Here is a 19,869-nt window from a genome sequence, read left to right as displayed (position 1 = left end):
ACTGCGTGTATCTCATATGTATATGTTAGAACTAGATGAACACTTAGGTTCACTTTAACATATGTTGTTTCTCATGTGTCTCCCTTGTAGAAACGTAATTTCATTTGGACGTGCTATATGGGATATTAATTATTAGATAATATACTTCCTCCGTCTTAGATCTTTGCGTTGCGTTGTATTAGATCGCGGTTGCTGATATGCCGCAATTAGTGTACAACCTATAATTAACCCTGCTCTGACTATGATTGTAACAAGATGTACAAGACAAATTTGTTCCGCACTACTTGATTAAATTAATTATAAGGATTTTTCTCTTAAAGTAATTACCAAAATTTAAACAAAAGATCTAACGTATGTTAATTAAATTTAAACATGTATCTATTAAATTTTGAAACAAGCAAAAATTAAACACGGAATCTATTTAGGGTCATATTTCGACCCCAGGAATCCCTCTATAATTTTTTTTTAATACTTCGTATTTTCAAAAAAAAATTAAAGTTAAAACTATTAATTTTTAATCAAGAAGCTTTGAAAAATAGATTTGATCATCTGTTTAATGAAATGGAAATTTTGGTGCCGTTTTTCGACCCCAGGAATACGTCTATGATATTTTTTGGGATTTTTTTTAATATTATGTAGTTTTCAAAGTAAATTTTTGATATGAGAAATTTGATTTCGATGTCCATGTGACTCCTACTTGTACGGGGCTGCCACCTACATATGCTTTAACTGATTTGAAGAGTAATAACTTTTCGTCCGTACCTGTATAAAACTACTGAGCGAAAAAATATAAATTTTGCCATTATTTACGTAAAAAACGTTTCTTGGTAAAATTCGCTACCGTAACGGTTCGCGAGATATTTGGAATTGAAATAATCCGTATATGTCTTCATTGACAAAAATTGAACATTTTGACAAACTAATGTCGATTTTGAAAATAGCTACTAAGTGTCACTAGAAAATTGCCATGGCAACACCAGTCATCTTGATTACAATTTTACTGAAAAATCGCTTTTTATTCAAAATCTGAGCCAGATAAGTATAGGAAACCCAGGAAACCTTTATATAGTTTGAAAGAGTATTTAAATCTGGTTCGATTTATTTAAAAAAATATATGGTGTTACATTTGAAATAACGAAGTTATGTAAAATAAATATTTAGAATAGACCAGCAATATTTGATACCCCTGTATAAATTTAAGGGAGCAATAAAATTTTTTAGTAAAGTTTATTTCTCTGGCTTAAAAGTTAGCACAAGAATTAATTCTGAACAGTAATGTATAAAGTGTTGACAAACTTTTTTTGATAGCATGCATATTTAAATATCTCAAAAACAAAGCTTTTAAACATATTAAACCCTTATAATAAATGCATTATTTTATATCTTCTTCTTCTTAAAGTGCCTTCTCCATTCAGTGAAGATCGGCAACAACCATGGCAAATTCCTCTCTATTTTTCGCTCTTCTCAGCAAAGTATGTGAGTCCAGGCCTGTCCAATCTCTGATGTTCTTCAGCCAGGAGCATTGCCGTCGTCCGGGTCCGCGCTTTCCCTCAATTTTACCCTCGATTATGAGCTGAAGGAATTCATACTGCTATGTCTCATGATATGGCCCAAATAGGCTGCTTTCCTCTTTTTTATTATGTCGAGGAGTTCTCGGTCCTTGTTCATTTGGTTTAGAACTCGTTCATTCGAGACACGGTCAGTCCATGGTATTCTCAGCATTCTGCGATATACCCACATCTCAAATGCTTCCAACTTATTCATTGCGCTTACTTTGAGTGTCCACGACTCAACCCCGTAGAGAAGTGTGGAAAGTACGTAGCACTTGACGAAGTTGTCTTTTATATGGATGTTGAGACGTTTATCGCACAGTAGGTTCCGCAATTTTAGGAAGTTTGATCTAGCCATCTCAATTCGAGCTCTGATCTCAATGTCTGGGTTTAGGTCTTCACTAATCCAACTGCCCAAATATCTAAACTTTGAGACTCTTGCTATTGGTGTCCCACCTACGACTACCTCCGTTGCCTGTCTTGCATCTCTATTTATCACCATGACTTTTGTTTTGTTTGTATTTATCCTGAGACCCATTGAGTCGCCCACCGAGGACAGTCTATCAAGAAGTCTTTGCAGGCCCTCAGTGGTGTCTGCAATAACGACGGTATCATCAGCATATCTCATGTTGTTAATCAGCCTGCCATTCACTTTTATGCCGTCTTCTGATCCCTCAAGCGCATTTCGAAATATTAGTTCGGAGTACATATTGAAGAGCATAGGGCTCAATACGCATCCTTGCCTAACTCCACGCTTGATAGGTATTGCTGTTGTTTCAGTGTCCTGTAGTTTTACTGTCGCTACTTGTTGTTCGTATAGCTTTTGGATAATTTTCAGGTCTTGGGTATCCAGGCCTCTTCTTTCAAGGATGCTCAGCAATTCCCTGTGGTTGACGCACTCGAATGCCTTCGTGTAGTCTATGAAGCATAGGTGTGCCTCCTTTCGTTGATCTCTGCACTTCTGCAAAAACACCGATAGCGCAAACAGGGCTTCTCTCGTCCCGAGTCCCTCGCGAAATCCCATTTGCTGTTCACTTATGCCTAGCTCACATTTTCTTCGGATTCGATTATGCAGAACCTTTAAAAACAGCTTTAGGACTTGACTCATCAGACTTATTAAACGAAACTCATCACATCTTTTTGCACCAGTTTTTTTAGGAATAGGTATAAATGTCGACTTTAGCCAGTCCTGCGGTATGTTTCCGGTATTGTATACAGAATTGAAGAGGTTTACCAATATCTTTAAATTGTCTCCGTTTATTAGTTTTATCAATTCTGGGTAGATGTTGTCCGGTCCAGCTGCTTTCCCGTTTTTGGTGTTCTTTAAAGCTCTCTCGATTTCTGAGATCATTATATCTGGACCATTTTCAGTTTCTATTTGGGAGTGAAAAGAGGGGCCTCCGTCATCGAACAGTTCCCTTATGTAATTGGTCCATACCTTCTCTAGTTTTTGTTCGGTTAAGATTGATTTATTCTCACCGTCCACGATTCTGGTACATGTTCGAGGTTTGTGTTTCCCAGTGACTTCTTTGACTTTTTTATGCAGGTTAAACAAGTCATGTTTTTGGTGGAGCTCCTCGACTTCGCGGCACCTCTCCGTCATCCACAGTTCTTTGACTTCTTTGATTGTATTTCTGATAAGCCTAATCTTATATCTAAGGATCCAAAAATGAAATAAAATACTGGGTGTTCCTTAAGAAAAGATATAACTGGTATGGATCTTAGTTTTGACACACCCTGTATATTTCAAAATAATTTTAAATTATGCACATTGCCTTCCCACATATACCCATAAAATATTTTGTTTTTACATCTTTCCGTTTTCGTATAATCAACCGAGGCGAATGAGGTGCGCCACACTGTATGTCCAAAATATCTCAGCATGCTCTTGTTGGCAGTGGTACTGAGCCAGTTGTTGATTTTTAGTTCTCTTAATACTGTATTGTGTGCTGTCCAATGTATCCGTAGTATTCTACGATAGACCCACATTTCAAAGCCCATTATATTTGCGACTTTTAGTAGTCTAAGTTTCTGCAGCGTAAGTGGCGCCATGAAAGACAAAAGCTCGAACAAGGCGCAATAAAAAAATAATAAAAATATAATCTAATCTAAATTAATACCAACTTTTCACTTTTACTGCAAACGTATACCAAGCCTCGTACCCTCAGCTTATATCATTTCGTTTGAAGTATTTCATTTCCACGCTGATATGTGTCTGTTCGGAACAACGCCCCATTGTTCATTTTTTATTTATAAATCGTGTCGTATCGTTGCGATGTGTTGTGCATGAAAAGAGGCGAGATGGCGACGTCGTAAACTTTATAATCAAGATAATGGCCACCGTAAAGCATATAATTTCCTCTGTTTAGTAGGCATTATGTAAACAAGTATAAATAATGTCTGTGGTGCTGTCACATAGTGTGTGTTCTTTTTAATGTACTGGAAACTTTAAGAAGGTAGTTAGTGTGTATCATTAATTTTAGTACGAGTATTAGTATAATAAGGAATAAAGTGTAGACGGCAACAATGTTATGTAAAATATTAGTATTTTAATAAGGAACGTTTTTATACAGGGTGTCCCACAATTAGTGCGACAAACTGAAAGGGGTTGTAGAAGGCATCAAAACAAGTCATTTGAGTATAGGAACCTAGGTCCGGAAATGTGCCGTTTTGACAGAAGATGGAGTGAAATGTAAATTTCAAGTTGCATTGTTTATTCAAAGCATTTAAAAAACTGCTTAAAGTGCCGTCCATTCTGTTGAAGACACAAATGCACGCGTCTGTTCGCTGTTGGTAGTAGGACGTGCAGTCCGTGTTGGTACATTAGTGCACGTCTAGTCAAGTTCCTTCCGCTCATCTTAATAATACTGATAATACCGGACATGAGTTCCTATACTCAAATGACTTGTTTTGATGCCCTCTACAACCCCTTTCAGTTTGTCGCACTAATTGTGGGGCACCCTGTATATATCAAATTTAATGAGAGAAACTTTATCTCCACGTATGTTTTAGTTTGTTAGGTCTTTTCCAAAAGTATTTGAAGTGGAACTTGTTTAAGTGCGCTGGGAGTAAACATTCAAAGTCGTGACACACGAGTTGGCGAGACGGCCGTGACACACAAGCTAGCGAGACGAAAAGTGGTAACGATCGATTGCGCAATGGGAGTAAAAATTCAAGGCCCTGATAAAGACACGGCTTAGCAAGACGAAAACAGCATATGGCTTAGAAATACGTAGTGACACGACGTGTATTTGTGAGCAGTTCGCGTGTTTACCAAAAATATTGATATTTTAATACAAATTTTGTGAAAGTAAATGAAATTATTTCTATTTTTATCTACTACTAATTTTTATCTACTAATGTTACAACATCTCAAACTACACTTTTTCGAACATGTTCTTCACATCCTTCAATTTTATAGCTGTTAGCAAGATGTTCCACGTCAAATATGCGCACATAGCATATTCACTTTAAAAAGAGACCATTTTTTTAAATTCTTGGAAAAATCCTAACAAGCTAAAACCAATGTAGAGATAAAGTTACTCTAATCAAATTTTATACATTTAAAAACGTGTTCCATTAAAACAGTAATATTTCATCCATGTTTTAGACAGAACCAACCACAGACTGTGCTAGTTATGTAAAATTTGTATATAGTTTAATAGGTTGAACTTAGAGGGTTGAAATCCAGAATCGACACTAAAGAATTTCTACACTTTTCTCCGAAAAGAAAGAAAGTTCATAAGACTTCGGTCGTAACAGTATGACATGTTTTTTTTTCACAAATAAAATGTGCGTCATAAATTCTCAAGTTATGATACTGAGTCTCATGTTATGATGACTATACAAACATCTACATAGCAGGAGAAATGTTGAAGAATTTAGGGGAAAGACTGTTTTCACTAATTTGCTCAATAAAATTATAAATGAAAAAGAGGTACCTCGAGACTGGGAATTGGGAATTATTTTGCCTATAGAAGGTGATAAAACAACATGTGCAAACTATAGAGGCATCACTTTGCAATACCATCGAAGGTGTTTGAAAGAATTCTGGAATAATGATTAAAAGGGAACACAGAAGAACTACTCGATCAAGCACAGAGTGGTCTCAGAAAGGGAAGAAGTGTGCAGGACCATATATTCACGCTCAAATAAATGACAGAAAGAATAAAAATAACGGGAAAAAATATATATGTAGCATTTTTAGACATCGAAAAAGCTTTTGATGCAATAGCCTAAAGAAAAGGAATGTCCATACAAAGTTGAAGAGTGCCATAATGTGTTTATACAAAAACCCAAGAAACTATTAAGAACAGACAATGTGGTTTAGGATGCAAGGAACAAATCGATTCATACAAATATTTGGGAGTGAACATCAGCAACACAAAAGAACAAGAGACGGAAATCATCAAAAGAATTGGCAACACGTCCCGCTTGTATCAAGCCATTAAGAACAGTTTCTTCAATAAAAAAGAAATCTCGAGAGCAGTGAAGATGAGTGCATACAAGACAGTATTCATACCGACTTTGAGTTTTGGCTGTGAAAGTTGTGTAATTAAGTAAGTTGATTGTATTAACTAAAAGATTGAAGAGTAAGATTCGAAGAATAAAGATGTTGTATATACGAAGAGTAATTGGGGTAACAAGGAAAAATAGACTAAGGAACAGCTTTATAAAAGAGGAACTAAAAGTAGATTCGATTCTGAATAAAATTGAGCAATGTCAGCTTAGGGGGTATGGTTGTTGTTAATCAATGTTAAGCAATTAGAAAATTGTTAATAATCAATGTTAAGCAATTAGAATAAACAACGACATACCTGTAAAAGGCGTGTGGGAAGCTAAAATGCGGCCGCCAAAAAGAGACCAAAGGGAAGACTAACTAAAACATGGAATGACATAATAGAAAAGATAGTACCAGATAGAGGACTAACATTAACAGAATTAACCATACTCTACTTAACAGAATTTCACTTTTTGTGTCATTATTTTCTAATTTTGAAAGAGAAGTTCAGGAAATGTCGTTGAATAAATTTAGGTTAGTTATTCAGCGTAAAATGGGGCCCGATTCTGTAAACACATTTCCTGTCTAGTGACTCATAAATCCTATACAAATAGCATAGGCTAGAGATAGGAAATTTCTTGTTACAGAGCTTACAGAAGAATCCCACTGCTGTTTTGTGCAATCTGACTAGTCTTCATTAGACATTTTGCAAAGCGACTGAAAACAGATAGGCTCTTTGCAAAATATCCTTATACATATTGTTAAAAATGCCGGCGCTTTATAATATGCCTAGTCTTTATGTAAAATGCCTGTCTCAAATCTTTAATCCTCATTTTATTAAAACATTTACATGGTGATTTAAACTTTACCCAAATTAGCAATAATAATTAACAATATTTTAATATTTATTGTATAATAGATAGATTACGACTATAATTGTTAATTTAAAAATAAGGCAAAAGCCTCTCTATAACAAAATATATTGAGCTTTTAAATACATGTGTAACGGTCAAGTTTCCTCGCTACGACCTATGTGTGCTAGCACATAAATTATCGTAAATAACTATTATTTTTGCATCATGTTTACTATAATTTTATTGTTAAATATTATTTTATTTAAATTTTATGATTATGCAACCCGATATACACCGCGATATGCAAGCTCCACAATATTGTCACTGGCCCAGCATTAGAATGTTTGTCGACCTCTCTTTATCTTTGGTTATCACTTGTCACTTGTCACTGTCAGATCAAATCAGATGTTTTTGGATTTATTTATCCTTTGTTTTGATTATTGAAATTTTATAATTATCAGATAAAATTTCGTAGTTAAATTGGTTATTTTTGATGTGGATCGCAGTGTGCAATTCGTTCATTTAATTGTGGGAATTTCTGAGTTAAGTTCGTTCATGGACCGGATATGGAAATATGGCTGTGAAAATATTATAGAACATCGTTTTTTATTCATGCCTTTTTGTGAGTTGGACTAGTCAAGATATATAGTTCTCTATCTATATCCTGGAGGGAGATTTCCGGTTGAAATCTGATTTTGTGAAGGAAATCGAATCCTTGCATCACTTCTTGTTTATCCACCGTCAGAATATCGTCGTGAAGAACTGGCTGCCGTTTCGTGAAGCATTCCGTGTTGTTGAATAGCAGGTCTTCGTAAAGAAGGATTAAGGCTTCCGAAACACATTTGGTCAGAGACGTGGTTGGATTTTGATGATTTTTATGGACCGCCGACCAATTTTCGCAAAGGGATTAAATAGCCAAATTTTTCCGACCGATATCCCAATTCCACGTGCCCAAGAAGTCCCCGAATAGTTCCAATGTATGCTATAATTCTTCTGCTCAAGTCAATGCACAACTGATTTTTATTCGTATTGTTGACTGGTTTTCGACTTTTCCAAGCCCACGTGGTGTAGAAAGATTAGTTGAGTGTTATCTTTCTTAAATCTTATTTGGTTGTTCGTAATTGTAGAGCAAGAAGACCGACCGAGACCGTAGCACAGAACAGTCCAGAATTCCATCCGTTCCTGTTGTCCGTGTAGAGGTACCCGTTGGACATCATAAACCCTCGTTGAGGTAAAGTTCAGATTTGATTAGCCCTTCTATATTACCTTTATTAACTCCTACACGTTGTGCTAGTCCTTGTTCTATAATTGAGGCTCTTTTCTAAGACAACCAATATTATTTAGGGTTTTTTATGTCACCTTTTGCTACACCGGTCTCGTATCTGTACATTTGCTGACGGGCTCCAGTGACAGTACACCGAGCTGCTGTACACCGCAGTAGCAACCCTGTAGCTATACGCCGTAGCTCAGCCGGAGGAAGTTTTCAAGTATATCACATCGAGTAGAGTAAGACTGTTTAGATATTTGTATAATTTTAGATTTGATTTATGAGTATAAACCACCCTGATTGTATCTAGTATTAAGTTAGATAAGGGGGTCTGACGTCATAGGTTTAGTTATTACATTTAATTTAAAATTCTATTTTCTTTTCCAACCTTTCGATTTAAATAATTTCTTAACGTATTACATTTTACATGTCATTCGTTTTTTATATATATTTAACTTTTTAATATTTTAATTAATTGCTTAAATATTGTTAGTAGTATTATTTACAGTCTAGTCTCATAGTTAAGTTAGAGTCACTTAAGTACAAATATTTATAGAATATTTGAAGTTCATGATAGTTACACTCAACAGTTCGAGGTTAGTGTTGAAGTCTACTTAATAGTTACATCTTTATTGCCGAGTTCATAGAGTATAATCTCGTGGTGCACTTTTATTAATTAATAATCTTTGAACCCCGACCACCCGGCTGTTAAAATTAAAAAGCTAGTGGCCTCTATGCAACTCATTACCGATTAAGTAAACTTGTGTTTTATTGAACTTCGAATTAGAAAGGGCGTGGCACATGAAAATTTTATGTGTCCGTTTTTCGTGTTAATTCATCACAATAACATTTGCGTATGAATAGAAATAATATCATAATAAAAATAGAAAGAATATCATAATAAAAATATTCTAACCGTATTCTTTTCATAAACTTATCGATCGCCCTCGGTAACAAGAACATCTTTCTCGGTTTATTTCTCGCAGGCTTTCAGTATTCCACAGCCACCTCGCATTACGCTGGCTTTACACATTATTATAGTAGCGCACAATGCATGGGGAGCATGTGGAAATAATTCAGAGAAATTTTAGTGGAATTAGTTTGGGCGCAGCGCTTACTTCCCAACCAAGTTCCAAGTGTCGCTAGTCAGCAGCAAAATATAAACTTAATTTGTAGCCTTCGTCGGGAACAAAGAGTAAAGATATTCTAATGGAAAATGATTGTTTATACTACTTTGGAAAATTACCATTTGTATTAGTTTACTTTAAAATGCTAATTTTTTAATGTTAAATAATGTTTTTGATGTTATTTGTATGAATAGTTAGACAATCACAAGTAAAATAAGAATGAAAACAGAACAAGCTAGGGTGGGTTTACAAACTTAGGTACCTTATGTTTTTTCGACCCTTCATATTTGAAATCTTGGACGTTGAATAAGAGCGAGAAAAAAATAGAAGCCTTTGAAATGTGGCGTTACAAAAGAATGTAGCGTTTTATAAACAACTACCACTGCGAACGGCAGCTTTTCATCGGAGAGCAGTCCGATATGGTAGCACCTCAGCGATACGGAATCCGGTGATGATACGCCAGACATCATATATTATATATGAAAGACATGTAACGAACTAAAAGCGTTACAAGAATTTTAAGAATATCATAGGTGGACCAAAGTAGTAATGTCAAAGTGTTAAATATGCTTATTAAATATGCGTATTTCTCTTCTTTTGAAAAATTAATATTTACAATTTTTGTTAATTTTAATTTATAAAGTTTAGATGTAACAGTTTCATATTTCTGAGGGCAACGACGATTGAACTTGTTTCCACGGCTAACTATGTGAAATTGTTTAAAAATGAAAAGAATTGGCTATAACTCAGTAATTTAAAAAAGACATATAGCTTATATATTGCTAAAAAGCTTAAAAATAACGCTTTTATTAAAGTTATGGCCAACTATGGTTTCCATTTAAAAAAACATATGTTTGTGTCATATATCAAAAATGACAGGCTTTAAAAAAAATAGAGGGCACAAACTCATTAGGGATGTGGTTATCTACAACTTTTATTTGAAAACTTTTTGTCTAAAACAAATTATAATGAAATTAGGAACAATTTTTAAAATAGCTGAAATTTGTTTTTTAGCCATTTTGAAAAAGCCATGACTTTTTCAAAAATCTGAAAGGCGCATATTTATGACCCTACAAAACTGCAATTATTTCTCCTTTAAACCAACTCTCTATCTTCAGTAGTTTCCGAGATATCTATTGAGAACATCGTAGAAAACTCACCCTGTATATAGAATAGTTCCTAGCATACCTAGTTAACAAAACCATTTGAACTTAATTTAAGTCTAAACAAGACAAAGAGGATTGTTGAAAATAGCCAACTTTTAAGCTCCTCAAAACTGAGAATGGACTTTAGGAGTTAATTTACTGTACATATATGCTATTAAGGTTTTAAGCTCTGCTTTAGATTTGCGTTAAAACAAAACGCGTAATTTAAACCTGTGCTTTTGTTGTAGCTTTTAACATATATTAAAAGAGAGCGAACAAAAAAAAATCTTGAAAAAAGAAGCATACTCGTACATATTACATTTTAAATTTCCCTAAAATAATTCCTTTTTAAACAATATTTATCTTTAAATATATTGCTCATAAAATAGTGATGAAAAATTTGCTGTTTTCGAATTTAGAGAAATTTTTTGAAATTATATCAATCTCTAGACTTTTTTTGATGAATATAAATGCTACAATATTGATACAATATATAAACATAGAATTTGATTGTTTTTGAAACAGTAGAGGGAGAAGGTTTCACCATCCTCCTGCCGGCGCAGGAAGTGACGTCATGGGACAAGAATGAATAGGCTTGAACCGCTTTGAACCGCTTTTTAGCATAAAACAACAGACATGTTCATTTTTTTCTCAAACCTGTTTATTCCTATTTTATAGATGGTTGGTTGTTTCTTGTTTAAACCTGTTTATTCTTGTTTATTAGCATATTTTACATGTTCATAGCTGATGACGTCACATTGCGTCACTTCTTGCGCCAGGAAGAGGATGGTGAAACCCCCTTCTCTCTCTACTTGAAACTATAGAATATACATGATTGTTTGTATTCTATGAAAAAATGTATCCTGGTTGTTCTTTTTTTTCTTTTGCATTGTGTCATCACAGATTCTGGTTAACAGATCATTGAAACATTTGACGGTATTGAACATCTAGTAAAAATTATAAGCAGCAACATAGCGATGGGATATATACCATCTGCGGAAGAGAAACAGTAATTTTCATACACATAAAAGGCAAAAATCACTGGACCAACTCTAAATAATTTAGATCATCGTTCATATTAAAAACGATGGAGAAAGTAGTGGACAACCATATTGGAGAAAATCATCCCAAGGTTAAACCACTGTACGATAATCAGCATGCATATAGAGCGGGCAGATTCATAAAAGACTGAGCTGCACTTTACAGTTGGGGGTTGGAACCTTTGGTGTTACACAGTAAAATAAAACACTAAATCACCACAATACACGCTTTTATTTTTACACTGGACGCGCGTTTCGCTAACCATGTTAGAATCGTCAAATTAATGGAGCTAATAGAGACATCATACTTCACGAAGAGGTGTGAACAAAACGGTAATTCGATGGTTTACTTAATTGCGATTAACACGAACAACAGAGGCTCAGATGGATACCAAAACTGTAGCTATTAAAACAATGTACGAAACTCTACTAGGTGGAAGCTTGGTAGTGGATGAACAACTAGACAACTCTAGAGGGAATACACTGCATACGGTATGCAGATGACACAGTAAATGATTGTTTGGAGGAAACATGAAGGTACCCTATGTGATATTATTAATTAAAATGGTGCAGAATTGTCGGGCTGAACTCAGACAAAACATCGGTAGTGCAGTTGAAAAGAATACAAGATGTAAAAGAAATACTGCCATCACAGGAAGTCAAATTTAGAGAATAACCCTGGACAATAAAGTTCTATGGAACAGACCTATTAAGAACATTACCCCTTCCCATACATACTACATTCTACCCAAAACGTTAGCGACGTATGTCTGAGACCTACTATCAATGCGATTATCCTTGCAGCTTGTGCCGGTGTTAAATTATCCATTTTTATTTCCAACAATAAAACGAACTATGAAATAATTTAAAGTACTGGAAGACTACCATACAGGACACTTATAAACTACAACCTTGCAACTAAAAGAGCAAAGACGTATATATTTTGAAGTGTTTTATTAGAAAAAAAAACAAGCCAAGTACTTCTTCACAACACCTGGACAACAATTTTCGTCCAAATATTGAGGTTAGTTTGGAAATTATTTGGAATAAATCGAAATAAAAAGGAAACCTTATACACTTCTACCCTATATCTCCGAAACGAAGCATTTTAGGACATAAATTTATACGAATTTTTTATTATATTATACGAAATATCCTGCCGGAGTTTCCCGGATATAATTCGGACCACCGACCGTACCGTGTATATTATTTACTCAAGTATCTTAAATTAAGTTTAATGTGATAAATTTACTTTTGATTTGCATAATATAATTTACACCAAGGTAATAACCTACTAATGGTCTCTATTTGAACTTAAACTGAATAAACGTTATCCAATCTTAAAGTTTCCATTTGGAAACCGGCGCGCGGCGGGGTGCAAAGTTTGAAAATTTTAGAATCTTGACTTGCCAGATATTTCCGAGATATGTGAAGATCATTAAGTATGCTGCAAATATAGTATCATAGAAAATAGAATAATAATTGCTAAAATTATTTATTTTTAATAATTGTTTCGTTTCGAGAAACAAGTTGTATTTTTAGATGTCTGATAAAGTCAGTGGCGTACAATTTTTTCTCAATTATTTTAGATAACGTGTCCCTTGTGATGCCTCTAAGGTTAGTTAATACCGTATGATTGAAAAAAAAAATGGCGTCAGCGATGGCTAAATTTGATGGTTTTATTAATAATTGTTATCAACACCAACAGCAGTAGCTCAGATGGTTACCAAAACTGTACAAAACTGTAGCTATTAAAACAATACAAGAAACTCAATGAACAAACAAATAAAGATCGCTGTCATTTTATATATAAATTTATATGAAAAATGTGACGATCATACGATAGTTTTACTTTAATTAGGCCTAACTTTATTATAATTATAAATAATATGGATAAATTTTAAGAAATTATGTAACAAAATATGTAAAGGGACTTTAGAGATTACTCGCTATTTTTAACGTATCTAGCTCACTTAATTTCCAGTTCTAATTCATACCCAGATAAAAAAAAATATTTCAGCATGACTGGTGACTTATATAATTTATTTTTTTTATTTCAGTGAATGTTGTGGATGGCGAAATTCTGTTTATTACAAAAGTAAGCCGGTTACATATGGGTGTGTACCTGTGCATAGCATCAAACGGAGTACCGCCATCTATAAGCAAGAGAGTGGAGTTAAAAGTGCAGTGTGAGTATTTATTTAATATTAATAGTTATATTCTATATATCAAAACATTGTAGCGCAGGTAGCTTATACGACATAGGATACCTAGTGATTCGATTCGTTTGTAAAGCTTTAGAAAAATTGATGTATCTGTTGAAATAATGCGAATAAAAATCTGAAAAAATATAAGATGTGGAAGAGAGAGAACTATATATATAATATATAAAGCAAGGGTCCTACAGCTTCTGCCGCATCCCGCATTTCGACCTCCATATTGCTCGATTTTGCCATTCTTCCTGGTTAATAGCTATGTCTCTCATGTACTGGTCTACTCCATCTAACCACGTAGTTGTAGGTCTTCCTCTTTTCCTTCTGCTTTGGGGACGATACTCCATTGCCCTTTTTGGCCATCTTTCTCCTCCCATTCTTTTTACGTGCCCAGACCATAGTAGCTGTCTCGATTCGATGTTGTCGGTGCTGGTAGATATTCGCCTTGTTCTTTGCCTCATTTCTAATATGTTCCATCCTTGAAATGCGACATGCTCTTCTGAGAAAGTCTATCTCCACTGACTCGACCATCCTTCTTTCTTTTGCTGTTAATTGCCAGCATTCGGCACCGTATGTTAAAACTGGCTCTACGATTGCTTTGTAAATCCTTATCTTTGTTTGGATGGATGTTTTATTTGACCACAGGAGAGGGTTTAAAAGACCGATTACTTTCTTACCTTGTTGAACTCTACTATGTATATCTTTCTTGGCGTTCCCTTCTTCAGATATAATACTTCCTAAATATTTATATTCGCTACACCTTTTAATTTCATGTATGTGTAGTTCAGGATCTTCAGTTTGTTCTTCTCCTACTTGCAGGTATTCGGTTTTTGTGAGGTTGATATTGAGTCCCCATCTGTCGTATTCTTCCTCAAGTTTCCTGAACATATAGTCGGCATCCTCCTCACAACCTGCAACAATAACTTGGTCGTCTGCAAAGAACAAGGTCGATAGACAGTGGTTGTCAATCTCTATTCCCATAGCTCTACTCTTCCTTCTCCAGTTTTTCAATGCCTCCTGGATATATATTTTAAATAAGGTAGGTGATAAACTGCACCCCTGTCTAAGTCCTTTAGATGCCAGGAAGGATTCCGATAGGAACTTCCCCTGTCTGATCATACTTTTTGGATTTTTGTACATATTCCAGATCGCATTGATATATGTTTTACTCACATTTGCTTCAACCAAGATTTCAAATAATTTCTTCAAAGTCACCGTGTCATAGGCTTTCTCTAAATCTATAAATACCAGATGCGTGTCCAAATTTCGAGCTCTCCTTTTTTCAATTATTTGTTGTAACACAAATATGTTGTCTGTATAAGAACGCCCAGCGCAGAGAGAACTAAATATTCGCAATATTATTGAATATTCTCTCTAATGAGTTGTTCACAATCTTGCATTATTTTTTTTTACAAATAGGGCACGACATGTTCTGAAACGGTGAAAACTCCTTAGGCCCAAATTAAAACATCATAGACCATAATTCAAAAAAGTAAAAAACTCCATAAAAACAGTCAAATACATAAAATACATAAAAAAGTCAAGTAATAACAAAATAAATCCAAATTATATATAGTTAAAAGCATTACAATTGTTTAATTATAAAATTGTTGCAGAAAGTTAAAATGGCTTAACAATAGATTACTTAAAATATGTCTGTACCTATGTGGCGGATTTATCTTTTCAAAAAAATCATTTATAAAAAAAAATCCTATTTCGCCACTGCACTGCAATACATATGTCGATTCATACATTAAACAAAAACACCTAACAGTTTAATGGTTAGTTTTGACGTTGTTAGTTTTTTTACTAATGTGCCGGTAGATAAATCACTTCAAATAGTTAGGGATAGATTAGAACAAGATACACATTTAATAGATAGAACAAAATTAAATATAGATAGTATTATGGAATTGTTGACACTTTGTGTTAAAACTACTTATTTCAAATTAAATAATATTTTTTCTCAACAAGATTTCGGTATGGCAATGGGATCATCTTTTTTGGTCTCCTTTGTTAAGTAATATTTCTCTCCTTTGTTAAGTAATATTTTAATGGAAGATTTTGAAAATAATACAATAAATAGTTTTTCAAAAAAGCCTGTAATATGGCTGCGTTATGTTGATGATATTTTTGCAATATGGCAACATAACGTTTCTGAAATAGAATTTTTTTTGAACCAAACCAAATCAAAAAATTAATCATATGTCCCTGCATTTTAAAACCTTACGGTGTGGCATCTCTCTCATCGTATTGGGAGAGATGCCACATAGAAAGCTGGTAAAGATGCCCTACTAATTCATTTACTAAAAAGTAACTTTTTTTAATCATGCCTACTGAATATAAAATAAAATATCCCGAAAGCGCTCAGTGGTTTGAAAAATCATTGACTGCTGCTTTGCAAGCCATTAATACCGACCAAATGGGCATAAAAGCATAATGCATGCTTTTGGAATTCCTGCAAGGACTTTGAGACGTAGGGAGACAAACAACAACACAGAAAAAGCAAGCATAGGGCCATCCCCAACTTTTGGATAGTAGTTAAAAAAATAAAAAATAACCTTAGATATTTAACCAATATGTATATGTATTTTTTTGCGGAGCATTTCTCCCATGTTGGAAGGCCATCTCTCCCGCAACGTAGGGAGAGATGGCCAATTTTTTATTTTTTATTGTTCCCTTACTACTATATATATTTACTCATTATATTACTATCTTAGTCCTATTATGAATTAAAGATAGTTTAGGATTGCATCATTAGTTTCATTGAAAGTTAACTACCAATATGAATTATTAGCCGCAAAAGAAAAGTGGGCCATCTCTACCTGACTTACCCTACCAATGCTCGAACCTCGAATTTGTAGCAATTTTTAGTTTGGTATATCCGTCAATATATCTGATTGAGATTCATTGCTTTGCCGGAAGTATAGACAGATTAGTCAGGAAAGCTCCAATATTCTCCTTGTAACCAAATGTCGTATGGTTAATCGGATATATTTTGTCCATCTCGTTTAGATTATATTTTTCAAAATAATCCTATATGTGTTTTTTGCCTCTGCAAGAAAATCTATAAAATAAAATAGTTATTTTTTGTAAGCACAGCTGAGTTAATCAAACGGAGACTAATTGTCAGCAGGTAGGTTTGCTGATAACTTACAAAAGAATCTCTTTCCGTCGTCGGAAGCTAAAAATACAAAAATAAAGAAAGGAAATACAAGAAGAAAGAAAATAAGGAGAAAGAAGAAAGAAAAACTATTTCAAATATTTAAATGCAACTATTCGACAACACTTTAGTTTTTAAAATATATACGTCTACAAAATCCATTGACGTTCTGTTAAAATGTCAATGTCATATTTTAAATAGTTTTTCCCCTTTATTCTTTGTATTTTTTGCTTCCGACGACGGAAAGAGATAAACTTTACGAAACGTTAAGCATTTTTTTGTCCGTTATGACGAAAATTTAAATGTGATTAATTAGAACCAATGTTAAGCTACTATAAAATTGTTTATTAGTGACCGGTTTCGGCGATTCTGCCATGATCAGACCTATATCCAAATTGCTGTTCGATTGACTAATGCTAGTTATACAGGGTGGTCCGAATTGTATTCTGAAAACTTCGGCAGTATATTCTGCAGATAAAAATAAGTAAAAAAAGTTGGTATAAATGTATGTCCTAAAATGCTAAGTTTCTAAGATACAGGGTGTAGAAGTTTTACCAAATAATTTCTGACCGAACGTCAATATTTGGAAAACAAATTGGTGTATGGGAGTTTTTTAACATGAGAAATTTGGTTTGGATGTCAATATGAGTCCTATTTGTAGGGTGCGTCACCTACATCTGTTTAACTATTTTTAAAAGTAATAACATTTTGTCCGTACTTGTACAGGGTGGCGCCTTTCATACGCCGCGGAAGTTCATACGCCGCGGAAGTTCCAAGGAGATCGGTAGTTTATATCGAAATGAAATTTTGGCAGCATATGTAGGTTAATAAGAAAGAGTACATCGGAGAATTGTTTGATGACGAGAGAATAGAAAATGTGATACAACAATGTAATACAGGCCCTATGATAACAATGGGTGAACTAGAGAAGGCTATAAAAACAGCAAAAAATGGAAAGGCAACGGGTCCGGATGAAATACCATCGGAAATACTATATGTCTCGATATTAAAGGAAAACAGTCGCTACTATCGCTTTTTAACAAAATATACGAATCCGGAGTTATACCAACTGACTGGATCAGGTCAACATTCGTAATGATCCCCAAAAAGGGAAACTCTAGGAAGTGCTCTGATTACAGAACTATCAGTTTAATGAGCCACGTCCTAAAAATTTTCCTTCGAATTATACATTCAAGAGTATATGCCAAAATAGAGGAACAAATTAGCGAGACACAGTTCGGATTCCGCAACAATCTTGGAACTAGAGAAGCACTTTTTTGCATCCAAGTCCTTGTTCAAAGATGCAGAGATGTCGATCACCCTGTCTTTATGTGCTTTATTGATTTCGAAAAAGCATTTGACAGGGTAAAACATGATAAATTGGTTGCGATTTTACGGGAAGTGGGCATTGATGATAAGGATCTCCAAATAATTAGAAACCTTTATTGGAATCAGCAGGCAAGTGTTAAAATTGGCAAAAATACCTCGGAAACAATAGCAATCCGTAGAGGTGTGCGACAGGGATGCATTATGTCGCCACTACTTTTTAATCTTTACTCTGAATTCATCTTCAGGGAGGCGCTCGAGGAAATCGATGGCGGTGTCAAAGTGAATGGAGTTAATGTCAACAACTTAAAATATGCTGACGATACCGTTTTGTTAGCCAGTAGTCCGGAAGAACTGCAGTTGCTGTTGGATAGAGTTACAAGTACATGCGATGAGTATGGGTTAAAACTTAACACTCAAAAGACTAAGCTTATGACCGTTAGTAAACATCCTATAAATCCGATACCAATAACAGCTTATGGAGTCGACCTTGAGCAAGTTGATAATATCACCTACTTGGGCTCTAACATTAATAACGATTGGGATATGAGCAAGGAAATCAAGCAACGTATAGAGAAAGCTAGATCGGTATTCTATCGGATGAAGAAAGTGTTATGTAGTCGAAATATTAACATAGAACTAAAGTTAAGACTTACAAGATGCTACATATTTTCCACTTTACTTTATGGGGCGGAAAGTTGGACACTCACAGAGACATTGCTAAAGAAACTCCAGGCTTTTGAAATGTGGGTGTATAGGAGATTGTTGCGGATAAGTTGGGTTGACAAGGTTCGTAATGAGGAAGTTTTGAGTCGCTTGTCCAAACAACCCGAAATAAATAAAAACATCAAGATCCGGAAGTTAGAATATTTTGCGCACGTTATTCGACACCCTGAACGATACAACGTCCTCCATTTGATTATGCAAGGTAAAATAGAGGGTAAGAGAGGACCTGGTCGTAGACGCACATCGTGGCTTCGAAATTTGCGGGATTGGTTCCAAAAATCAAGTGCAGCACTCTTTAGGGCTGCTGCCAACAAAATTATAATAGCCAATATGATAGCCAACGTTCGTTGAGGACATGGCACTCGAAGAAGAAGAAGATGTAGGTTAATTGAAAGCGTTTTACAAAAAATATATAGAATTATACAGGGTGTCCCGAAAAAAGAGTTACACATCAAAGTTGTCTTTTTTCTAATGGAACACCCTATATATTAATTGATTTGCGGATTCTAGGAAAAAAATAAAGGGGAGTTTTATTAAAGAAGCATATACCTTAAATCTAAGGTTTTTGATATATTTTACATTTTGTGAAAACGAAGAGTAAATTTTAAATTTCGATAATAGCTACCTAAATTTTAGTTGGCTTTGTATAGATTGAGATTTAATTACAGTAACCATTGTATGTTAAACCAAATCGAAATTTGACCCGAAAAGTTATACAAAGTGACAAAACTAATATGGAACATTAGTCACTTTTAAAAGCAAGTTACTCCTTTATTTTAAATAGAACACCCAGTATATTTTTCCGGTATTCAATGGGGAATTTATATATCTTCAAAATATTATTAAGGTAGCCTACTCCTCAGACAAAGATTTTCCCAGATATTTTTATTTTTATGATTTTGCGTCAGTAAATCTTTATTATTTGAAAATACCTAGGTGGCTGTGTGATATACCTTT

The 19,869-nt window shown here is 34.4% G+C and overlaps 1 protein-coding gene across 1 annotated transcript in view; it reads left to right on the top strand.

Annotated features, from left to right (window-relative positions):
• Positions 1-19,869, top strand: part of LOC115878441 (lachesin) — a 257,713-nt gene that overhangs the window by 89,016 nt on the left and 148,828 nt on the right. Inside the window, exon 4 of the mRNA XM_030894951.1 lies at positions 13,545-13,673. Coding sequence (XP_030750811.1) covers positions 13,545-13,673 — 129 coding nt within the window. The remainder of the gene's footprint in view (positions 1-13,544; positions 13,674-19,869) is intronic.

The sequence above is a fragment of the Sitophilus oryzae genome, unplaced genomic scaffold, assembly GCF_002938485.1.
Source record: "Sitophilus oryzae breed Bouriz unplaced genomic scaffold, Soryzae_2.0 scaffold_1512_pilon_pilon, whole genome shotgun sequence".
NCBI lineage: Eukaryota > Metazoa > Arthropoda > Insecta > Coleoptera > Curculionidae > Sitophilus > Sitophilus oryzae.
Note: the sequence above shows the minus strand (reverse complement) of the source record. Positions and strands in the feature narration are given on the sequence as shown.